The sequence below is a fragment of the Gopherus flavomarginatus genome, chromosome 1 (genome assembly GCF_025201925.1).
Source record: "Gopherus flavomarginatus isolate rGopFla2 chromosome 1, rGopFla2.mat.asm, whole genome shotgun sequence".
Classification (NCBI taxonomy): Eukaryota; Metazoa; Chordata; order Testudines; family Testudinidae; genus Gopherus; species Gopherus flavomarginatus.
In genome coordinates this window covers 213963775-213986109 of record NC_066617.1, presented here as the reverse complement: position 1 = coordinate 213986109, position 22335 = coordinate 213963775, and the positions used below count along the sequence as shown (strand labels likewise).

General features: G+C 44.7%; 1 protein-coding gene across 2 annotated transcripts; it reads left to right on the top strand.

The window, feature by feature from the left end:
* Positions 1–6127: 6127 nt before the first annotated feature.
* Positions 6128–16581, top strand: NYX (nyctalopin). Of its 2 annotated transcripts, XM_050936637.1 has the most exons (4): positions 6128–6291; positions 6453–6550; positions 6662–6818; positions 12215–16581. In XM_050936637.1, exons 3-4 carry the CDS (start codon positions 6797–6799, stop codon positions 13612–13614), a joined length of 1422 nt encoding a protein of 473 aa, XP_050792594.1. In that variant the 5' UTR covers positions 6128–6291; positions 6453–6550; positions 6662–6796; the 3' UTR covers positions 13615–16581. The 2 variants fall into 2 exon arrangements, with proteins under 2 accessions (XP_050792594.1, XP_050792595.1); XM_050936638.1 differs by lacking the exon at positions 6453–6550 and having other exon boundaries at positions 6743–6818.
* The last annotated feature ends 5754 nt before the right edge of the window (positions 16582–22335 follow it).

Here is a 22335-nt window from a genome sequence, read left to right as displayed (position 1 = left end):
TGTCCCAATTTTATAGGGACAGTCTTGATTTTGGGGTCTTTTTTTTATATAGGCTCCTATTACTCCCCCACCCTCTGTCCTGATTTTTCACACTTGCTGTCTGGTCAACCTAGGGTGTGCACATGTGGGTCCCAGCTGCTCCCTGTCCCCCCTCATTGAAGCAAGTGTGCAGGGTTACTGCCCTGGGAACTGCAGGGCACCAGTGGACATGGGACTGGCTGCAGATAGGGGCGTAGGGCAGGGCTAGCTGGAGGCAGGGAGTGTGGCATGGGCTGGCTGCGACAGGGGCTGCCTGTGGGCAGGGGGTGCAGACAGCTGCTGGCTGTGGGCAGGGGGCGTGGGCAGGGGGCGCTGGCAGGGGCTGTGGGAAGGGGGTGCGGGCAGGGGGTGCAGGCGGGGGGGGCGCGGGCAGGGGGCGCGGGCGGGGGTTGAGGAGAGCGGCTGGGAGCAGCCCAGGACCAGCAGAGCAGCCAGGAACCCACCAGGCAGCAGCCGGAGCCCCAGGGCCAGAGGTCCGAGGAGCAGCAGCAACAGGGCCAGGAGGCAGCCCACATGGCTCCCGCAGCGCAGCGCCCCCGGTGGCCGGGAGGAGGAATTACACGCTTCCCAGCCGAAACCCATCAAAGCTTCCCTCGCAGGGAAGCCAGTTAACAAGCGGTTCTAAAACCGCTTCTGAACTGAACAACCGGTTCGTGCGAACTGGTGTGAACGGCTCCAGCTCACCCCTGGCTAGCTCCATGCAGAGGAACGTGGCCTGGTCATTTGGAAGTTGCTCACTTCACAGTCAGTCCAGTGCACGCCACAGGAAGGTACCAAGCCACATGTGTTGTAATAGAGTCAGATGGGCTTCACGGTGTGAACTAATAACTTTGTGCTTAGCCAAACCGTCAAAACCAGGGGTGGCCAACCTGAGCCTGAGAAGGAGCCAGAATTTACCAATGTACATTGCCAAAGAGCCACAGTAATATATCAGCAACCCCATATTAGCCCCCCTACTCCCAGCGCCTGCCACCCACTGGCAGCCTGGCTGATCAGCACCTCCACCTCTCTCCCTGTACCTCCCAATCAGCTGTTTTGTGGCGTGCAGGGGACTCTGGGGGAGCAAGGGCAAAGCAGACTCAGAGGAGGGGGCAGGAAGGAATAGAGCCGGGGCAGGGCCTGTGGCCGAGCCAGGAGTTGGGCAGTGAGCATCCCCCGGCACATTGGAAAGTTGGAGTCTGTAGCTCCAGCCCCGGAGTCAGAGCCACATATTAACTTCTGAAGAACCACATGTGGCTCCGGAGCCACAGGTTGGCCACTCTGATTGAAACAATGTGTTTACTCTGAAGCCTAATGCCCCATTAGAGGTCAGCACTGTTAACTATGTCACTGCTGATTGTTTTAGTAGAAACATGCAGCTTAAATGCTCATCTAGTGTGGTTGGACGCTGGGGTGTATACTAGAATATTCCCTACCAGTTTAAAGAATAACCCTCTGATGCCAGTAGTGATGCTTCCAGTGCCAACCTTTCTCTCTCTGACTCTCACTGCCTGAGCTGACTGAATTACTCACCCCTTGTCTAAGAAAGTGCAGGGAGGGGCAAGAAACCTGTGGCTGTTTGTCTACCCTATTCCTTCTAGAGGAAAAGGGAAGTGGGGCCAAATGTCACCTGAGTGCCTCCTCTAGAAGTGTATTACCAGCTTTCCTGATTTCACTTGAATTTTAGCCCTGAGTCACAGGCCTCACTGATACACCTTTGTCTGGGGGACCCGGAGCCGCTCTTTTGGCTTTTCTGCAGAACACAGAAACTGCCCCTCCTCCTCCCAGCTCTCACTGCCCCGTCCCTGTTCCCTTATCCTGTACTTCCTTACAGCAGCTGCAGCACACAGGGAACAGCAGCAAATGAGACAGGCTGCAGGCCCCTACCATCAACAGCAGTGGGTGCTGCCATGAAAGGAGGAGGGTGCAGGGAAGTCATAGCACAGTGGCTCTCAGACTTTATCACTGGCGACCCCTTTCACATAGCAAGTCTGAATGCGACCCCTTCCCCTTATAAATTAAACCCACTTTTTAATATATTTAATACCATTATAAATGCTGGAGGCAAACCAAGGTTTGGGGTGGAGGCTGACAGTTCGCAACCCCCCATGTAATAACCTCGTGACCCCCTGAGGGACCCCCAGTGTGAGAACCCCTGTCGTAGCATCTGGAAGAGAGAGCAAACTCAAAGGGAGGGCTTGGTGTAGATCAGGGGTCTCAAGCTCAAATGACCATGAGGGCCACATGAGGACTAGTACATTGGCCCGAGGGCCACATCAGTGATACCTCCCCCTGCCGCCCTTGGCCCCATCCCTACTCCACCCCTTCCATGAGGACCCACCCCTGCCCTGCCCCTTCCCACTCCTTCTCCTTCCCCAAATCCCTGCCTCTGCCCCACTCTTCTCTGCCTCCTCCCCTGAGTGTGTGTCTCCTCGCTCCTCCCCCCTCCCTCCTGGAAAGTGCTAAGCACCACCAAACAGCTGTTTGGCAGCGGGGAGCACCTGGAGGTAGGCAGAGGTGCGAGGATGCGGTATGCTGGCAGGAGATGGGGCAGAGGGTGAGGGGAGCTTGGCAGGCCGCAGCAAATAACTCCGCAGGCCGCATGCAGCCCATGGGCCGCATGTTTTGAGACCCCTGGTCTAGAGACAGAGGAAGAAAGTACAGTGCAGTGAGCAAGGAGTTGAGACAGATGGAAGATATGGCGGGGTGGGCACAAAAAGGAGAAAATGGCAGGGAAGTTAGGCCAGGATCTCAGTGTAAGGAGGGTTGAGGAGAGGAGATGCCAACTGAAGATACCAGGGGACATGCTGGCTTTTCTCCTCCACCCCCCAGCCAACAATCGCTCGTGAACCACTGGGCCATTCCCTGTGTTAAAAGGAAGTGGGAGACAGCATGTACAGGAGGAGGACTGATGGGAGCAGTGTTATGCTTAAGTTCAGATGAAACCTCATTGCATCTGGTAGGCGTAACAGCCACCCTTCATTCAGGATAAATGTAACAAGTAATAAGATAGCGGAAACAATAGGAGCCACCGTCCAAAGCCCAGGCCACACGAAAGGCTGGTTAGGACTCTGAGCTATAGGTGCAGAGGGGTTTCAGTGTGGGCTGACGGCAAATGCAAGTGGGTGGCTATTGTCTGATGGAGCTATTGTCTCTGTGTGAGAGAGAGGCAGCAGCAGACAGGGAAGCACTTGAGAGTGTGACCTTGAAAAAGCCAAGAGTAGGGGAGCTTTTGGGTAGAGTGTTGGCTGAAAAGGGGCTTGGATCTGTGAGCAAGCAACCTGTCTGCTGCTGTTTGATTTATCCGGCATTCAGGGGAGCAAGACTTTGTACCTTCTTTGTTAATACACAGTATTGCACCAAAGAGATATCTGACTCTATCGTCACCTCCTCCTCCTAACAGAAACAACCCACAAGTCCCTGAATGTTGGCTAACTGCTCAAGCCAAAAGGGGTCATGGCAGCATAGGTATGTGCTGCTATATTGGGTCAGCAAAAGGATAGCAAGAATATTCTGACCACACGCTCTGTTCAGAGGCCCCTGAGTTTTGTTATTCATATAAATGTAACAATGTTAACCATTGTATACACACAGGCCTGTGGAGTTTGTGGGACTAGCAGCTCCCCAGTCCCAGTAAACCTGGGGATTTGTCCCACAGGGGGAAAAAATCAAACTTGGCAAGTGGGAATTTGTTGCATGGGCTTCTGGGGTGGTGGCTGTGCCAGCTTATCAAATCTCACTGGGGCCGTCCGTCCATATAATGCAAGACCAAGGCAGCTGCGGGACTTTCAGAGGTTCTTTCGGTGCCCCTTTCTGAGTGGCCAGGCCATTGAAACTCCTCTAAACCACCTGAGTATCAGGAGCTCTTGTGACATCACTAACTCAGCTCTTAAGAGACTTCCCAGCCCCAGAAAAGGGAAAAAAACGTTCAAAACCAAGGGTAGAAAATACTTGTACATTTTGTTTTTAATTAAAACTTGAAAATATTGGATTGTCTCTGAAAGTCTTGTAAAAAATTGGTTGGTTTGCTTCAAGACAGCATGTATTATTCTCCTTTGAGGCTGACATTTTCATACCAACCGATTTGCAAACCAAGTCACATCTACAACCTCTGTACACACCCTACACCTGAGTTGAAGACAACCAGAGTTGTATTCCTGTGTGTTCAGACCAAGTTGCAGCTGGACTGTTTCATTCTGTGCCTAATCTCTGGGGAGTAGAAGAACATGGTTATCACTTTTGGTGAAATCCTGGTTGGTTTCCCCAGGACTTGATCCCTTTAATCATCTCACTCCTCTGTCCACACAGCTGGCCAAAGGCTTCAGTAACTCACCCCACACCACAGAAAGTCATATATCAAATTGTAACTGACCCCTCCACCCTCCAGGGATCTCAGTGTCATGAGACACAGCACCCTTATGGATCTCATATATGTCAGCTAGGAGACAAACAGGATAGCTGCTTCAGCTTCAGTGTTAGGCCCAACATACAGTATTGCCAACTCCAAGTGTTCAGACATCATGAGTGAGGCTCAAAATATCATGAGATTGTCTTAGCAACCCCAAGGCTTTAAAAATAATAGAATGTGGGTTCTTTTTACTTGCCTTCTGGTTTGGGGCCGTTAGTGGCCATGTTTTCAAGCTTTTCTCCAGACCCATGGGTGCAAGACCCTTCTCTTTAAAATGAAAGCTGAGAGTCTCCCATATTCATGTGACTTCAGGATTTCAGGCTTTAAGAAAAGCACCAACTATGGGGAGAGCTGGCAACACTGGTAGGCCCTGCCACAATGTGTACAGCAATTGTGGATGCTGAACACCTGAAAATTTAGCTCTGTGCTCTTTTTAAAATCTGAACCCAAAAGGTTTTCACTCACCTAGTCTCACTGGCCAGGAGCGTATGTGGGTGTTTGTCTGCTCCCTGCCAACCCACAATGCTCAGGGTTGCCTCCTGCTCAGCAGATTCATCACAAGATGGATGATCACATCCTTTCCTTCTTCAGCATCACCCACAAGAGAGCTCCCTGCAGTGCCCCGAGTTCAGACCGAGTTAGGCTGAGAACAGTTTGCTAGCTCTGTGTTGTGTGGATTAAAAATATCCAGCAATTTTTAATTAAGTCTTTGACACAGGAATTTCCTACCATGATGTTCAAAATGCTACTGTGGGCTCTTCTAAGCTTGAGGGGGCCATCAAAATGAAAAAAAAAATTACACACTGTTGCTTGAGTATGATTGAGGCAACATGGGACAGGTTACCATTTCAATCTTTCAGTTGCCCTGATATATAAAGGAACCAAACTCAAATTAACTGGCTCCAGTTGCAGTTCATTTATTGAAAAGTGAAATTAACTAACTGGAAAAGAAGGCAAAGGGTTTCCCCTCCCACCCCCCAGGCATTGTTAACAAGTGATTCCAGCCTCTCTCATTTTACTCTAACACACCCTAAAGAAACCATCATTATTCTGTCAAAAGAGGCTTTAAATATTGCCTCACGTCCTGCACAAGACAGTATTGCCACGTACAGATCCTGCCCTGGCAATTCCACACACAAACATCAGCCTGGCAAGCAGAACACATTCTTAGATGAAAGGGGCTGTTTTCTCCCAGGAGTAATATATACTATGCATCTCCGCTGGGTCCTCTTTCCCTCTCCTCCAGGTTTCATTGGAGCCTTTGTTATCAGTGCAAAATATACATGAGGCTTGAATGAGATTCTCATTCATGCCTATGTAATTTAGAGGCAACTTCCATTCAGGTCAGTGGAGCTGTACTTTTGAACAAGTGATGAGAAATCAGAATTGGGCCTGTGGTTTGGACTGGAGCATATCATTGGGAGGCTTTTAAGCTGAGGGTTCTGTGTTGGTCCGGTTAGTTCAGCCATTGCTATTTCGATTAGTTGAAATCATAGGCCTATGCTTGCCCAAAAATATAATTACATTTCCCTCCCTCCCTCTCCCGTTATGTAATAGGCACCAGCATAATGGCTTTGTTCTAGATTCCTAGTAATGCTATTTTGATGGCAGAGAGCCAGTTCTTTTTTTGTGGGATGGTGGTGGTGGGGAGAATGCAGCAGATTGGTTTGTCAGCAATCCGTTTTTTGCTTTGGAGTTTTAAAGGACAGACACATTCTTCCAACTCCACTAATCCTCCTCTGATACAGAGGATTTTCCTACCATTAAATGATAGCTTTGGAGGGGAAAAAATGCCAACTCTTCAGAGATGGACCAGTAGAACTAATGACAGGGTCCAGAGAAGGATGAAGCCATTGCTCCGTTAGGTAAGTGATGTAACTATGAATAAATGAATTCTTTTGTTAGGGGTTCATTATGGCAGTTCATTGCTGGTTCAATAACACTGCTGTGTAAAAGCATCTGTAGATTTGATTAAGTGATCATTCTCTAGCAGCCTAATGCTTTTTCCTTATTCCCATCCATCTAGGCACATTTCAGTCGTTCACCTCATGTTAAAAACTTGGTCAAGCCCTTGCTGAAAAGCCCTGTGAAGAATAGTACAAAACTGAAATGTGCACTGAAAAGGTCAGTGGCAAAAATAAATAAAAGGAAGAAATCAATGTGTTGATTTGAAGCTTAGGGGAAAGAGTCAGTTTAGAAAAACCTTTCCCTATGAATTTCATTCTTCCTTTCTAGACGCAGACACTATAATGGGATGATGATATGTGTAAATGACTGTGGACAGAAACTATCTCGGATCCTTCCATCTACTTTTAGATCACAGAATTTTACTTGCCAGATCTGAAATGCCACAAGTGAATAATCAAGGTGATGTTTGTCATCATTTTAAATGGTGAGTAGTATTTTTATTTTGTGAAAGCCAATTGTAGTTTCTAAGATTAGACCAATCACATTGTATGTTTTAGGCTAACTCTATATCATTTCAAACATTGTCTGCTTGTGCTGCTGAAAATCCAATGCAGATATCTTGTAGGTCTTCTCATTCATTTGTGCAAATATTGAAGTCATTTAAAAAAATGCAGCAGTTGAATTGAGAAAAAAATACCACTTCCCCCCCCCAGTCTCAATCACAGAGCCATTTTGCTGATATTCTGAAACTGGCAATATTTTTTCATTCTTTTATATTACACATATTTAATTAAACCAATATTACCACAAATTCTCTGTCTGAATTGACAGATGGTAAAAGTTCCAGCCAGTATAGCTGCCTGAACTGTACTGAACGTAGCCCAAGAAGCAAATGTGCTTTTTTGGGGAAAAAAATGTTTTGAACAAACAGAGTTTTTTCTGTTTCCAGCTGAGATTTTAAACACATTCATCATTTTTTTAATGATTTGTGTAATGGCAGCATAAATGTGTCAGTGCTTTGAATACGGATCTGCTGTCAAAAGATACTAGAAATGGGATCAAGGTGCAAATTCAGAATGGCAAGTCGGTTTGGATTTTGAACCCTCAGGATTTGGTGGTGTTCAGATGAAGGATTTTAGCAGGACCTTAACGCTAAAAAAAATACTGTAAATATTCTGATACTGAGGGGTTCTGCATTTTTTATTTCTATTTTTTTTGCTTGGAGGACATTGTTTTCTAAGGTGGGATTAATGGATTCAGTATTTTATGCAGACTAGAGAGATTTATTTGTAAATAGACAACCTAGGTGTTTGTGTTGTGAAAATCTGCTAGCGGTAGATCCATATTCAGCAGAGCAACAAAAAAAATTGCTCATTACTAGAATCTCATCAGACTAGGATATGACTTGGCTTGACCTGAACTCAGCTGTTTTCTTCAGCAAGTCAAGGAATTAGAAAGTAAATTGGGAGTCAGGAGAGCTGGGTTCTGCACTGAACTTGGCCGCTGACTTATTGCATGATTTTGGACATGTCACTTAGTCTCTCTCTGCCTAAATTTACACATCTTTGTATGGAAATAATTAATTTAAAATGGCTGCTGTGTAACTGTGACTGAAATTTGTAAATCTTCCATCAGCCTTTACAATGACTTGCATAGGAAAGTTTTCTCTAGGTTTGGACTTTTTTTCCTCTTCATAACTTACAAAGAATCTGAAAAATGTTTTTTTAAACAATATTATGCTTGTTTTTTACCTTGGAATTATCAGAAAAATCAAATCAGGTCTTGTCTTGTTTCACTGGAGGAACTGTAATGGAAGGGATTTGGGTGCTGAATTAGGAAAGGACTTCCTTTATCTAAAATGTTAATTAGTTATTGCAGTTAAATGCATGTTAAGAAAAAAAAACAAATTTTTTTTTAAACAATCTGAATAAAATCCCTCCTCCCTTTCAATTGTTCTACATTCATTGACTTGATTCTTGTAGTGTCACCATTTTGCTAGTTCTCCAGTCACCACACAGCCTCCAGGGTAATTTCTACAGTAAAAAACAATCAGATTTTTTTTGGGGGGAGGGAGATGCACCCTGCTCCCATGTTCAGGCCTTCTTTATACAACATAAGGCTCCAGTCCTCCAGAGACCCATGTGGGCAGACCCCTATGCCTTTATGGAATCCCATTGACTTTAAAGGGTTCTGTCAGACAGTTTGCTTTGCAGGATCGGGCCGGCCTGAAGGAGGATTAAAAAAAGGCACAAACCCAATTTTAAAAAATTTCTGCGCAGGTCACCTTGAAAAGGGATGGAAATGCTCAGAACACTCAGAAAAGCTTCAAACAACAATTTGATTTGTATATGAAAGCCAAAGAGGCTAGTCACGTAGAAGATAGAGAGCTGCTGAAGCTTAACCTTTCACAGCAAAATCACCACAAACAAGTGGTTGCACCATTAGTCCCTGGGGAGAGCAAATCTGGCCAGGCACCATTTAGTCTTGCAGCTTGCCTTTGAGGAACAGGCGGTCTCACCAGTGAATGCCCCTTCTGCTACACAAGGGCCCAGCGTGAAACTCGTGAGGCTGGCAGTGCGGTGAGAGAGTTTGTTAGCAATGAGGAGGACACCTGGTTATTTTTTTTTTAAAGTAGCAGTGATATGAGAACTGATAAACTGCAACAGAAAAATCACTCAGCAGGTGATGCCTTGCCAATGACAATGTCACGGGCTTGTGGATGCTCTTTTTCATTCCCGTTGAACAGGAGGTGGGACACACCTTAGGAGAGCAAGTACAAAATGAGATCTGTTTTCAGTTCTCTCCCTAAAGATTGTATTTCTCAGACCTCCAGCTGTGTAGGCTTTCCCTTCACACACAGCCCCATGTGTCACTGCTTACACTGCCTCAGGTTCCTGTTCCTCTTGTTTGAGTGGAACCAGGAAGTTTTTATCTTCCTCATCACTGTACATCCATTTGCTTGATCCTAACTACACAGCCAGAAAGCCATGGCAGCCACACATTTGCAAGGCAGCCAGGGTGTTAGGAAATAGTAACCAATGGGTAGAGCAAAGCAGGTGCGTTATTGGAGGCTTAGAGCATCACCTTTAATATGAAACATCCAGACTGAGGAAAAAAGTGTTTCAAAGATATTCCTTGAACCTCCCTTTCCCTCATGCTTCTCCACCAAATCCAGAGCAGGAATGGCTTTTTAAATACTACACTTTAGAATAAGGAGAACTATTAGCAGTTAAAAGTAAAGCACCTACCCGGGCCACTAGTGGAATAAATATCAAAACGAATGGGCTTATCACAGGAAAAAGAGGCAAAACCCATAGACACTGCAATGCCTCAGACAACTAAGCACTTTCTCTAGCTGGCAAACCTGCTTGCAATGCTCCCAAACAAACAAGCAGGGGTGGCTCCAGGCCCAGGATGCCATGCGCGTACTTGGGGCGGCAAGCCGCGAGGTGCACTCTGCCGGTCGCTGGTGGAGCCGTGGGACCAGCGGACCCTTCGCAGGCACGCCTGCGGGAGGTCCACCGGAGCCGCGGGACTGGCGACCGGCAGAGCGCCCCCCGCGGCATGCTGCCGTGCTTGGGGTGGCGAAATGTCTAGAGCTGCCCCTGCAAACAAGCCAATCCTCCGCTCAGCTGATAGACCTGCTAACCCCCAGAGCATCCCAGGCTCAGTCCCAGAGGGAGAACCTACACATTAATTATGGTGGGAGAACCTACACATTAATTCACTGAGAAGGAAGTGACAGAAGGTGGAAACATTCCTAAAATAATTTAGTAGAGATAAATTCAACAGGATTATATAGAAACTGACAGAATTTGAGAGAGATTAAATCCATTATAGAATTCCACAGGAATACATTAGAAGCAAGAGGAAGACTAAGGACAGGGTAGGCCCACTGCTCAATGAGGAGAGGGAAACAGTAACGGGAGACTTGGAAATGGCAGAGATGCTTAATGACTTCTTTGTTTCAGTCTTCACTGAGAAGTCTGAAGGAATGTCTAGTATAGTGAACGCTTACGGGAAGAGGGTAGGTTTAGAAGAGAAAATAAGAAAAGAGCAAGTAAAAAATCACTTAGAAAAGTTAGATGCCTGCAAGTCACCAGGGCCTGATGAAATGCATCCTAGAATACTCAAGGAGTTAATAGAAGAGGTATCTGAGCCTCTAGCTATTATCTTTGGGAAATCATGGGAGACGAGGGAGATTCCAGAAGACTGGAAGGGGGCAAATATAGTGCCCATCTATAAAAAGGGAAATAAAAACAACCCAGGAAACTACAGACCAGTTAGTTTAACTTCTGTGCCAGGGAAGATAATGGAGCAGGTAATCAAAGAAATCATCTGCAAACACTTGGAAGGTGGTAAGGTGATAGGGAATAGCCAGCATGGATTTGTAAAGAACAAATCGTGTCAAACTAATCTGATAGCGTTCTTTGATAGGATAACGAGCCTTGTGGATAAGGGAGAAGCGGTGGATGTGATATACCTAGACTTTAGTAAGGCATTTGATACAGTCTTGCATGATATTCTTATAGATAAACTAGGAAAGTACAATTTAGATGGGGCTACTATAAGGTGGGTGCATAACTGGCTGGATAACCGTACTCAGAGAGTAGTTGTTAATGGCTCCCAATCCTGCTGGAAAGGTATAACAAGTGGGGTTCCGCAGGGGTCTGTTTTGGGACCGGTTCTGTTCAATATCTTCATCAACGATTTAGATGTTGGCATAGAAAGTACGCTTATTAAGTTTGCGGACGATACCAAACTGGGAGGGATTGCAACTGCTTTGGAGGACAGGGTCAAAATTCAAAATGATCTGGACAAATTGGAGAAATGGTCTGAGGTAAACAGGATGAAGTTCAATAAAGATAAATGCCAAGTGCTCCACCTAGGAAGGAACAATCAGTTTCACACATACAGAATGGGAAGAGACTGTCTAGGAAGGAGTATGGCAGAAAGAGATCTAGGGGTCATAGTAGACCACAAGCTTAATATGAGTCAACAGTGTGATACTGTTGCAAAAAAAGCAAACGTGATTCTGGGATGCATTAACAGGTGTGTTGTAAACAAGACACGAGAAGTCATTCTTCCGCTTTACTCTGCGCTGGTTAGGCCTCAACTGGAGTAGTGTGTCCAGTTCTGGGCACCGCATTACAAGAAAGATGTGGAGAAATTGGAGAGGGTCCAGAGAAGAGCAACAAGAATGATTAAAGGTCTTGAGAACATGACCTATGAAGGAAGGCTGAAGGAATTGGGTTTGTTTAGTCTGGAAAAAAGAAAACTGAGAGGGGATATGATAGCAGTTTTCAGGTATCTAAAAGGGTGTCATCAGGAGGAGGGAGAAAACTTGTTCACCTTAGCCTCCAATGATAGAACAAGAAGCAATGGGCTTAAACTGCAGCAAGGGAGATTTAGGTTGGACATTAGGAAAAAATTCCTAACTGTCAGGGTAGTTAAACACTGGAATAGATTGCCTAGGGAAGTTGTGGAATCTCCATCTCTGGAGATATTTAAGAGTAGGTTAGATAAATGTCTATTAGGGATGGTCTAGACAGTATTTGGTCCTGCCATGAGGGCAGGGGACTGGACTCGATGACCTCTTGAGGTCCCTTCCAGTCCTAGAGTCTATGAGTCTATGAGGAGGGTTTCAAAACCCAAGGGTAAAATAACCCTTCTCGAGTCAATTCTGGAGGATTCTTCCATGAGAGTTCCTGGCTCTCCTTTAGTGAAACTGTATTTTAATGGGTTATTGTTAGCAATCTGGCTAGATCTGTGGCATAAATAAGTCTTCTGGTCATAACTAACATTTACTAACTGCTCCTGTTTTTCTCTCTCTCCTCCACCTCGTTATCTGTGTGGCAATTGTACTGTTCCCACCACCAGTCATTCTTTGTATCCCCCACATCCATGCTGTGTGGGCCTGCGTACGTTCCTGCCCTGCCAACTGCGTGTGCACGCAGGAGCGGAGCTGTTCCGTCCTGTGTGACCGTGCTGGCCTTCTGCAGATCCCCAGCAACTTCCCCTGTGAAGCCTCTTCTATCAACCTGGATAAAAACAGTATTAAATTCGTTTCAGAGAGGGCCTTTGGGACCCTGCCTTCCCTCAAATCTCTCTCACTCCAGCACAACAACATCTCCTTCATCACTCCCGGGGCTTTCAAAGGGCTACCCAGGTTGACTGAGCTTAAAATGGCTCACAACGAATACATCCGCTACCTGCACACTCGCACTTTTACTGCCCTCAAAAGGCTTGTCAGACTAGACCTAGCTGACTGCAACCTTTTCAATATCCCAGACAGGATTTTCATAGAGCTCCCTGCCCTTCAGGAGCTCTTCTGCTTCCAGAACAATTTCCGAAGGATCCCTGGGGCCATACGAGGTATGGAGAATTTGACCCATGTTTACTTGGAGCGAAACAAGATAGAAGCTGTAGCCTATAATTCTCTGCAGGGCCTGACCAGGCTGAAGTATCTTAACCTCCAAGACAACAGAATAAATGTCATTCATGACCAAGCCTTTCAAGATTGTCAGAAAATGGAGTATCTCTACTTGAATGACAACTTACTCAATGACCTCCCAGAAAACTCCTTTGACGGGCTGAGGCACCTGAAAATGCTCAATCTTGGTGGGAACTTTCTCAGGAACGTGTCCAACACCTGGTTCCGGGACCTAGTTGAATTGGAGGTTCTGTACTTGGACCGAAACAGGGTCAACTACATTGAAGAAGGCGCATTTGAAAACCTAACCAGCCTAGTCTCTTTGCATTTGAACAGTAACAACCTAACCACCCTACCTTTTTCTGTCTTCCAGCCAGTCTATTTCCTGGGAAGGCTCTATCTTTTCCGGAACCCCTGGGAGTGTGACTGCAGGCTCGAATGGCTGAAAGAGTGGATGGAGAATTACAGACTTGTCAGGGATATTCTTTGTGTCTCCCCCTCCTCAGTAGCCGGTATTGACTTGGCGGATGTGCTGTTCGACAGATCACCTGAAGGTTATTGTCTTGACCCAGTGGAGTTAAATGTCACATCCTACAGCCCAACCCTGTCTGAAGAGCCTCACTCCACCACAGAGAGCAAGTTTAGCAGCCTTATCTCCAAGCTCTTGCTCCAAGAGGGCCTTCCCGAGGAGGTGGCAAACACCACTGAAGCATTAACCAACACCACCCTGTTGGACAGGCTAGGTGATGAGGTTTCCTCAGGGGTGGGGGAATATGCTATCTCCTGCTCTTTCCACCTTCTGGCACTCATTACAGCTCAAGCAGTGATGGTTCTGCAGAGTAAATAACCCAAGGGCTGCCTCAAGCACGTTGCTATGTAAGAATTGAGTTTCTGTAGAAATGTAATCATTAGAGAGGAGCTGATATTGCAGAGTTCAGATACTGATCTGGCTCCGAATTTCCCGGCAATACAGGGGGTGTTTGGGTCCAGGAGTTTGGAATGGGCACATCTTTGGAAGTAACTAATCACCCGGAGGCAGGGATTTTATCTTTTTTGTGTTCATGAAACTCCATGTACATTGACAGAGCATTATGAGACAGCAGCAATAATAAGGAGAATGAGCAAACAATTGTCTCTGGGATGGCAGCTTTCCTCTGCTAGATGTGAACTGAAAGGGCTCCTTATTGAAGACAGCGCTGCAGCATTTATTCATTTAGGGCCAATTTTGATTCCCTGGACGTCTCTGGAAAAACTCCCATTGATTTTCATGGGCGCAGAGATTGGGCTCTAAAAGATGAGCCTCACCCATAGATCCTGAGACACATAATGAACCTGAGCTTCTGCTCATGATGTTTTATGCTGATTTAACTCCATTTACTTCAGTGGAGTTACTTCTGATTTACACCAAGGCGGAAGGAGAATCAGATCTATTATATTCAACCTGCACGCCTGCTGCACTATGTAGTGTGCACAATGCCAAGAGGAGCGGGGAAAAGTGAGCAGGTCGGTAGCCCTGTGTTAAGGTCTGTGGCTTATCAGTCACATTGGAAATTGCATTTGGGAAGAGCAAGCCATTTTGACTGTGCCTACATTTTTCTCATTCTCCCACTGCTGCTCTAAATATGACCCGTCTATGGACTGGTGCCAAACCCTGCGATCGCCCTGACACAGTTTAGGAAGGCAGCAAGACGGTTCCTGGTATCAAAAAGGTTGAGAAATTGATCTAGCACCTGTATGGCTTCAGTGGTGCTAGGAAGAGTGAGCACGCTCATGTAGAGAGAGCAGCAATATTTTTACTTGTTATCTAACCCTCCTCAGAGCAGATTTAGATGACACAGTGGCAAACCCACCAGTGGCCTGTCTATATTAGCCCTCCCACCTAGTACCAGTGCAGCTGTGCTGGTGATAGACCAACAGAGGGGCACCTGAAGAAATGTGTGTTTAGAGCAGGCTTCCCTGACTTGGTAATTTCTTTGGGGCCTGTATGTGGGTATACAAACACAAAGCAACCTCCTCACTTGCTGGGAAGGAAAAAACTAAAAGGAAAATAGACAAGAGACTTTGGGGAATAAATGGCTGAATGATGGTGGGTAATACAGGACTTCACCACACAAAGGCTAATTTTAGCAGTTTCTCTGTGCTTAAATCTGTGACTGGCTATTACCGGGAAGAACTGGGGAAACAAAGTTTTAAAAAGGGCTTAAAAATATGACTGATTCTGCATGTAAGTCACACAGGCCAACCACAATAGCTTCCACTAGGCCATTATTTAACATGGCAGGAGTTGTTAGTGGTGGTATCCTCAAGGAATGTGACCAGTCACCATTCTGAGTTAAACAATTCCACTCCTCGTTTCTGCCTAGCCCCTCACAACAGAAAGGAGGCAGCAATGGATGTGGTTTAATTAGACCACAATTTTATTCACTTAAAATATCTGGCAGTAAATTGTACAGTGCAGGTCACCATGCTTTCCTTAATCATTTCAAAATAATCTCCCACCCGGTCCCAGCTATCCCAGTGCTGGACCCTGCTGCCATCTCCTTGTATAAGGTAAAAGAGGACTCAGCAAAGTGGGGTTGGTTCCCTGCTGTTCCAGACACAGGAGCCCAGTACTGTCCTTCCTCAGCTCCCTTAAAGAGAGCTAGAGAAAGGAAGTGTGCGTGTGAGGGGGGACAGGGTGGGTCAGCTCTCTGCTGTACCAGACATAGGAGCTCCAACCCCCAGCCCCTTCCTCAGAATCCTTAAGGGGTCCTTTCTTTCAGATCTTTTTTCAATCTGTTTTAGCAGGTGACTGTACCCTTCCATAACACGTATGCGCACTGGACACCTGCCACAAGTTTTACTTATTAAAGTTTGATATTATGACTTAACCCTCCTACCCCACCATACTGGGTCCCAGACCTGCTGTAGGAAAGGTGGGAAAAAAACCACCCTGCCTTGGCCACTCTGGCAATAAGGGAAAGATTCCTGCCCAGCCCCTGGTGAAGAAAGGGGACTAGCATTATGCCCACAACAGGCCATGAGGAAACCCAGTCCTTTGCAAGTTTCATGGGAGGGGAGATGGGAGAAATCATGGCCATTTAGCTCATGCAAAATGACTGTTCAGCTCATGAACTTCCAGGACAGTTGGTTTCTAAAAGCAGAAGGATCCTCCTCCGTAAAGCATACCAGCCAAAACAGGAGTCTCTCATGGCTTAATCATAAACTCTATTGGTTCTGGTATTACTTATCCCACCTTTTCAAAGAAAAACAACTGCATGACAATTAACAGCTAGCAATTTCTGGGGGAGTGGTAAATATTCCCAAATTAAATCATGTTAGTGGAGGTAAACTCCGGATCTGTCTGTAGTTGTATTAAATTTTTTCCCAGGGAGCATGCCAGATGGTTTCATAAATGCCTGTTTGACCTGTTTGGTGCACTAAATTCAATGACTTTGGCTTTCCAGGCTATTTATGAATGCATTAATCTTCTTAAATGCTAAATTCATCTGTGGATTATAAATGGTTGTTTTTCAAAACAGTACCAGCCAAATGCTGTAGATTAAGTTGAAGATTTCTTTAAGGGAGCATTATTTCACCAAGTCACTGAAGGTTTATCAATAGAAATTTCACACAAGTTGCTAGTGCAGTGGGCACAGTGGTTATTTTTCATTTCCTACAGATAGATATTTGTTGTATGAACTGAATATTTTTATTTTCTGCTCCAAGATACACAAAAACTGAAGGGCATCTTATTGTGCAATTGTTACAGGGAAGCAGAATGTGGATTTCAAGTTAACTCTTGCTTCAAAGGTCTTTCTTTTTAATTCTGAAGAGGCCGGCTCAGCTCTGAAATTGAATCAACTCGAAGTTTATGATTCAGCTGTGACACCTGAAAGACAGTAATGCGGGATGAGGAACAAGCCACCGCATATGACATTTTACTGCTTGATGATAACATCTAGAAATTCAGAGTGCTGGGGCAGTGGTCTTAGTTCCTTACAGATTAAATGTCTCATATAGCCAAATAGTCTTACCATTCCCAGAAAGCTTTTTTTCTGCAATATTATAATAAATCTGTGGCTGCCTAAGAACTTTACAGCTGTCAATATGCCGTACCACATAACCACCCAACTTCACTGCACCACAGGGGCCAGAGCTTATCTTCTCCTGATTGAAAAGCCTACCTAAGCTAAGAGGCAATTGGCATGTTATTACCAGTATAGAGCATATGACAGTTGAGTTGTTCTCATTCTATTGAGAAGAGGCCATCGTATGTATATGTACACACACAGGCAAATTCATTAGCATGAAACAGTTTGATTCACACTGTTAATACACTTCCTTAATTCTGGCTGACTGACTTGGTGACTCCTCCCCAGCAAAGAAGTCTGGAAAACAAAGGGCTATGTTTTAATTAACCAATAGTTGCAACTGAAAGCCTGGAAGGAGATTTCTGTGCACCGTGGGAATTTTAAAGCATGTGTTGCACTATACATGACCTGTCTGTCTGTCTATCTTTCACCAAACTTCTTTCTAAGGCCCTATGATCTTAAATACAGAGTATTACACTGAGGCACCTAGTAACAGTAAGACTGTTTTTCAAATGATAACTTCTGTTGAGTAGGAGGCAAATTAAAAATAGAGTTTTGTCTTTGGTTTGAATAGTTTGACTGTGTTCTAGGGATGGGCTCAAGCTGCAAAATTTGGCTCTAGATGCATAGGTGCTGACGCACCCACTGGCTTGAAGTGGTTTCCATCATAAACAGGGTTTGCAGTTCAGTTCAATGGCTCTCAGCACCCCCGCTATACAAATTGTTCCAGCGTCCCTGGTTAGATGGCAAATGACCCCAGTGTTGGGTGTTGATGAGATCTGGGATGTTGGCTTGGGCCACTATAATGATAGATGCCATTTGCAAAATCTGGTTCTGGATTTCAGACATGTCCAACGTCAATATGGACATTGGGATCAAGCCCAGCTCTACTTTATTCTATACATTTCTGGAGAAAACTTCTCCAAGGAGATCCTTTCAAGGCCTCCACTGAGCCCAGATGTTCCTCTTCCTTGGTGCACATAGTCAAGGTGTACTGCTATCCTTAAAGCTGGCTACAAGAGGTATTTACATTCATGTCAGCTGAAAAGCATCAGACTCTCACAGTGAGGTATGCAGGCTCCTGCAAGATTTTTGGCAGCACAAGTGAGTGGCAAATTCAGTTTAATAAGTGAATAAATACTACTATATATTTTTTTGCTGATGTTCCTCTTTGTCTTTAATAGTAGCAGCCATTAAACTATGTGAGAGAAGGGGCTGAGTAGGGAAGAAAAGAGGAACTATGTTGATTATGGACACGAACCTTTGACCCCAGATTTCTATGGCATCTGGCCATGTCATTGTAACTTCCAGAAGCCTTCAGGAGACTTACACTAGAGAACCAGCTTGGCACATGTCAACCCCAGGATCAAGGGAGCACAAAAGCCACCTTGGCTTTTCACTTCCTAAGCTGTGTGGTGAACCTCTTGTTTATAAATGAGGACCCGTGCTGCAATATGTAGCTAAATCTAATCAGCTAACTAACTGTAGTGAAGTATTTGGATCCAATCTAAATGGCTAACATCATTCAAATTCTCACTGAGGTAAACAATGCAGCAGACCAATGCCTGTTCCTAGCCAGGGTTTTCTTCTTGTCTGTAGCAATTATATTTATTAGGTGCATGTAACTGTATGAAATACAGACTTATTAAAGAGTTGATACTAAGCTCCAACGCCAGCCTTACGTAAAGACTTTGCAATAACACAAACATTCCCATGAAGAAAAGTTTTAAACAAATAACCATGAAATCAGACTTGTGCAAATTTTCAAGCCCCAGTCTGAGAAAGAAGGAAGAGAGACAAAACTTGTATTTACAGTCCAACGTCATATAGAGGAGATGTCAGAGGGCATTACTTAAACCTTTTCCACTGCTTAAAAAATCCTGTTTCAGGAAGAATTCAGCAAGTGCTTTGCACCAGTCAGTGGTGATGGCTGTAATTTGTTTTCATGGCCTATGACTGGGGACTGAAATTTCCCTCCATGTAGCTCTTAAATCCCACTGAAACTTTATCTTGAATGCTTAATGCATATGTCCTGTGCAAGTCCTCTGGCAGACGGGAGAATTTAACTCCAAACACCCTGGCCACAGGGTAAGGACCAAACAGCAAAAATATTCTTTACTAGGCTTTGCCTTACCTTTCAGATTTACAGGGTTTCTCCATGCTTATTATTCTTGGGGTACCTGATAGTTTAAAATACTAGGGTTTTCTTTTCTTTTGGTATTTTATTCATTCATTTCTCCTTTACCTTACACACTTTACTTCTTCTTCTCCTTAATAGCCTAAAAATGACCACTCCATTACGTCTGACCTGTTGGCTTACATCTGACTGGATCACTAGACTGCTGAGAATATGCAGTAGGACACCACAGACACTTGCCCACATAATAGCATGCTGCTCAGTACTGACGGCCATGTTATAGTCTAGATGAGTTGACATTTTCATTATAAACCACAATTTGGGGGGTTTAATAGGTTGGCCTTTTGAAAAAGGGTCTTTCAGAAATTAGGTACTAATCTTACATGCTATAAACTCTTTTGGACAAAGACCACATCTACTATTGTGGCTGAACTGGTCAACATAGCCTTGATCCTGGATCAAGACCTCTGGGCACCATTAAATAAATAGCAATTAAGTGCTCAGTTTGGATATGATGCAACCAAAATGATTTCAGTAGATGCCCCCCCTTCTATTTTTTTTCTGTTTTAAGCAGTAAAAGCAGAGCTGATATAAGGCTTTAGATGCGTTTACACCCCACTAGCACTAGCGCACTAAGCTTTAAAAACAAATGTTGCAAGGATGTGATGTTAGAGCAGCAAGCATTTTCATATTCATGGACAAAAATCAAACAAGAGCCAACGGGATGTTTTCAAGACAGCAAGTGCAGAGCTTTGCTTTTTTGTGATGAAAAAATAATTTTCACAGGCACTAAAATGGGGCCCAGCCTTTGTCAGAAACGTCTCATGAGTAACCAGTTGTGACAGACCCAGACCAGTGAGGTACAGGAATCTGGTAGAGGGCAAATATACTGGCCACTGGATGAATAGTTTTTTGTTCCCTGAGTCTGAGTGACCAGAGCGGGGGCTGCACTAGAGCAATTAGGAACCTGCTAGAACCAATTAAGACAGGCAGGCTAATTAAGACACCTGGAGCCAATTAAGAACATACTAGAATCAATTATGGCAGGCAGACTAATCAGGAGCAGGTACAAGAGGTAATTATAACAGGACCACTTGGAAATAGTGACCATAATATAACAACATTTAACATCCCTGTGGTGGGAAGAACATCTCAACAGCCCAACACTGTGGCATTTAATTTCAAAAAGGAGAATTATGCAAAAATGAGGGAGTTAGTTAAACAGAAATTAAAAGGTACAGTGACTAAATGACTAAAGTGAAATCCCTGTAAGCTGCCTGAACGCTTTTTAAAGACACCATAATGGAGGCCCAACTTAAATGTACACCCCAAATAAAAAACACAGTAAAAGAACTAAAAAAGAGCCACCGTGGCTTAACAACCATGTAAAAGAAGCAGTGAGAGTTAAAAGGGCATCTTTTAAAAAGTTCTGAAAGAACTCAAATGTGAAGTTGCGGAACTATTAACTATGGTTTGTAAACTGTCCTTTAAATTGGCTTCTGTACTCAATGATTGGAAGATAGCTAATGTAACGCCAATATTTAAAAAGGGATCTAGAGGTGATCCCGGCAATTACAGACCAGTAAGTCTAATGTCAGTACCAGATAAATTAGCTGAAACAATAGTAAAGAATAAAATTGTCATACACATAGAAGAACATAAATTGTTGGGCAAAAGTCAAATTGTGTCTTACTAATAATCTATTAGAGCTCTTTGAAGGGGTCAACAAACGTGGACAAGGGGGATCCAGTGGACGTAGTGTACTTAGATTTCCAGAAAGCCTTTGACAAGGTCCCTCACCGAAGGCTCTTATGTAAATTAAGTTGTCATGGGATAAAAGGGAAGATCCTTTCATGGACTGAGAACTGGTTAAAAGACAGTGAACAAAGGATAGGAATAAATGTAAATTCTCCGAATGGAGAGGGTAACTAGTGCTGTTCCCTAAGGGTCAGTCCTAGGACCAATCCTATTCAACTTATTCATACATGATCTGGAGAAAGGGGTAAAAAGTGAGGTGGCAAAGTTTGCAGATGATATTAAACTGCTCAAGATAGTTAAGACCAAAGCAGACTGTGAAGAACTTAAAAAAGATCTCACAAAACTAAGTGATTGGGCAACAAAATGGCAAATTAAATTGAATGTGGATAAATGTAAAGTAATGCACATTGGGAAAAATAACCCCAACTATACATACAGTATGATGGGGGCTAATTTAGTTACAATGAATCAGGAAAGAGATCTTGGAGTCATCATGATAGTTTTCTGAAGACGTCCATGCAGTGTGCAGCGGCGATCAAAAAAGCAAACAGGATGTTAGGAATCATTAAAAAGGGTATAGAGAATAAGACGGAGAGTATCTTATTGCCCTTGTATAAATCCATGGTACGCCCACATCTTGAATACTGCGTACAGATGCGGTCTCCTCATCTCAAAAAAGCTATACTGGCATTAGAAAAGGTTCAGAGAAGGGCAACTAAAATGATTAGGGGTTTGGAACGGGTCCCATATGAGGAGAGATTAAAGAGGCTAGGACTTTTCAGCTTGGACAACAGGAGACTAAGGGGGGATATGATAGAGGTATATAAAATTATGAGTGATGTGGAGCAAGTAAATAAGGAAAAGTGATTTACTTGTTCCCACAATACAAGAACTAGGGGCCACCAAATGAAATTAATGGGCAGCAGGTTTATAACAAATAAAAGGAAGCTCTTCACATAGAGCACAGACAACTTGTGGAACTCCTTGCCTGAGGAGGTTGTGAAGGCTAGGACTATAACAGGGTTTAAAAGAGAACTGGATAAATTCATGGAGGTTAAGTCCATTAATGGCTGTTAGCCAGGATGAGTAAGGAATAGTGTCCCTAGCCTCTGTTTGTCAGAGGGTGGAGATGGATGGCAGGAGAGAGATCACTTGATCATTACCTGTTAGGTTCACTCCCTCTGTGACACCTGGCATTGGCCACTGTCAGAAGACAGGATACTGGGCTAGATGGACCTTTGGTCTGACCCAGTACGGCCGTTCTTATGTTCTTTTGATACCTGGTTTAAAAAGGACCTCTCATCACTTAGCGGAGGGCGAGCAAGGAGCAGAGAGCGAGAAGGCATGCTGCTGGAAGACTGAGGAGTACAAGCATGATCAGGCTTCAGGGGGAAGATCCTGTGGTGAGGATAAAGAAGGTGCTGGGGGGAGGACATGGGGAAGTAGCCCAGGCAGTTGTAGCTGTCACGCAGCTGACACATAGAAAGCTGCTATCCACATGGCCCTGGGCTGGAACTCAGTGTAGAGGGCGGGCCTGGGTTCCTCCCATCCCCCCAACTCCTGATCAGACACAGGAGGAGTTGACCTGGTCTGTGAGAAA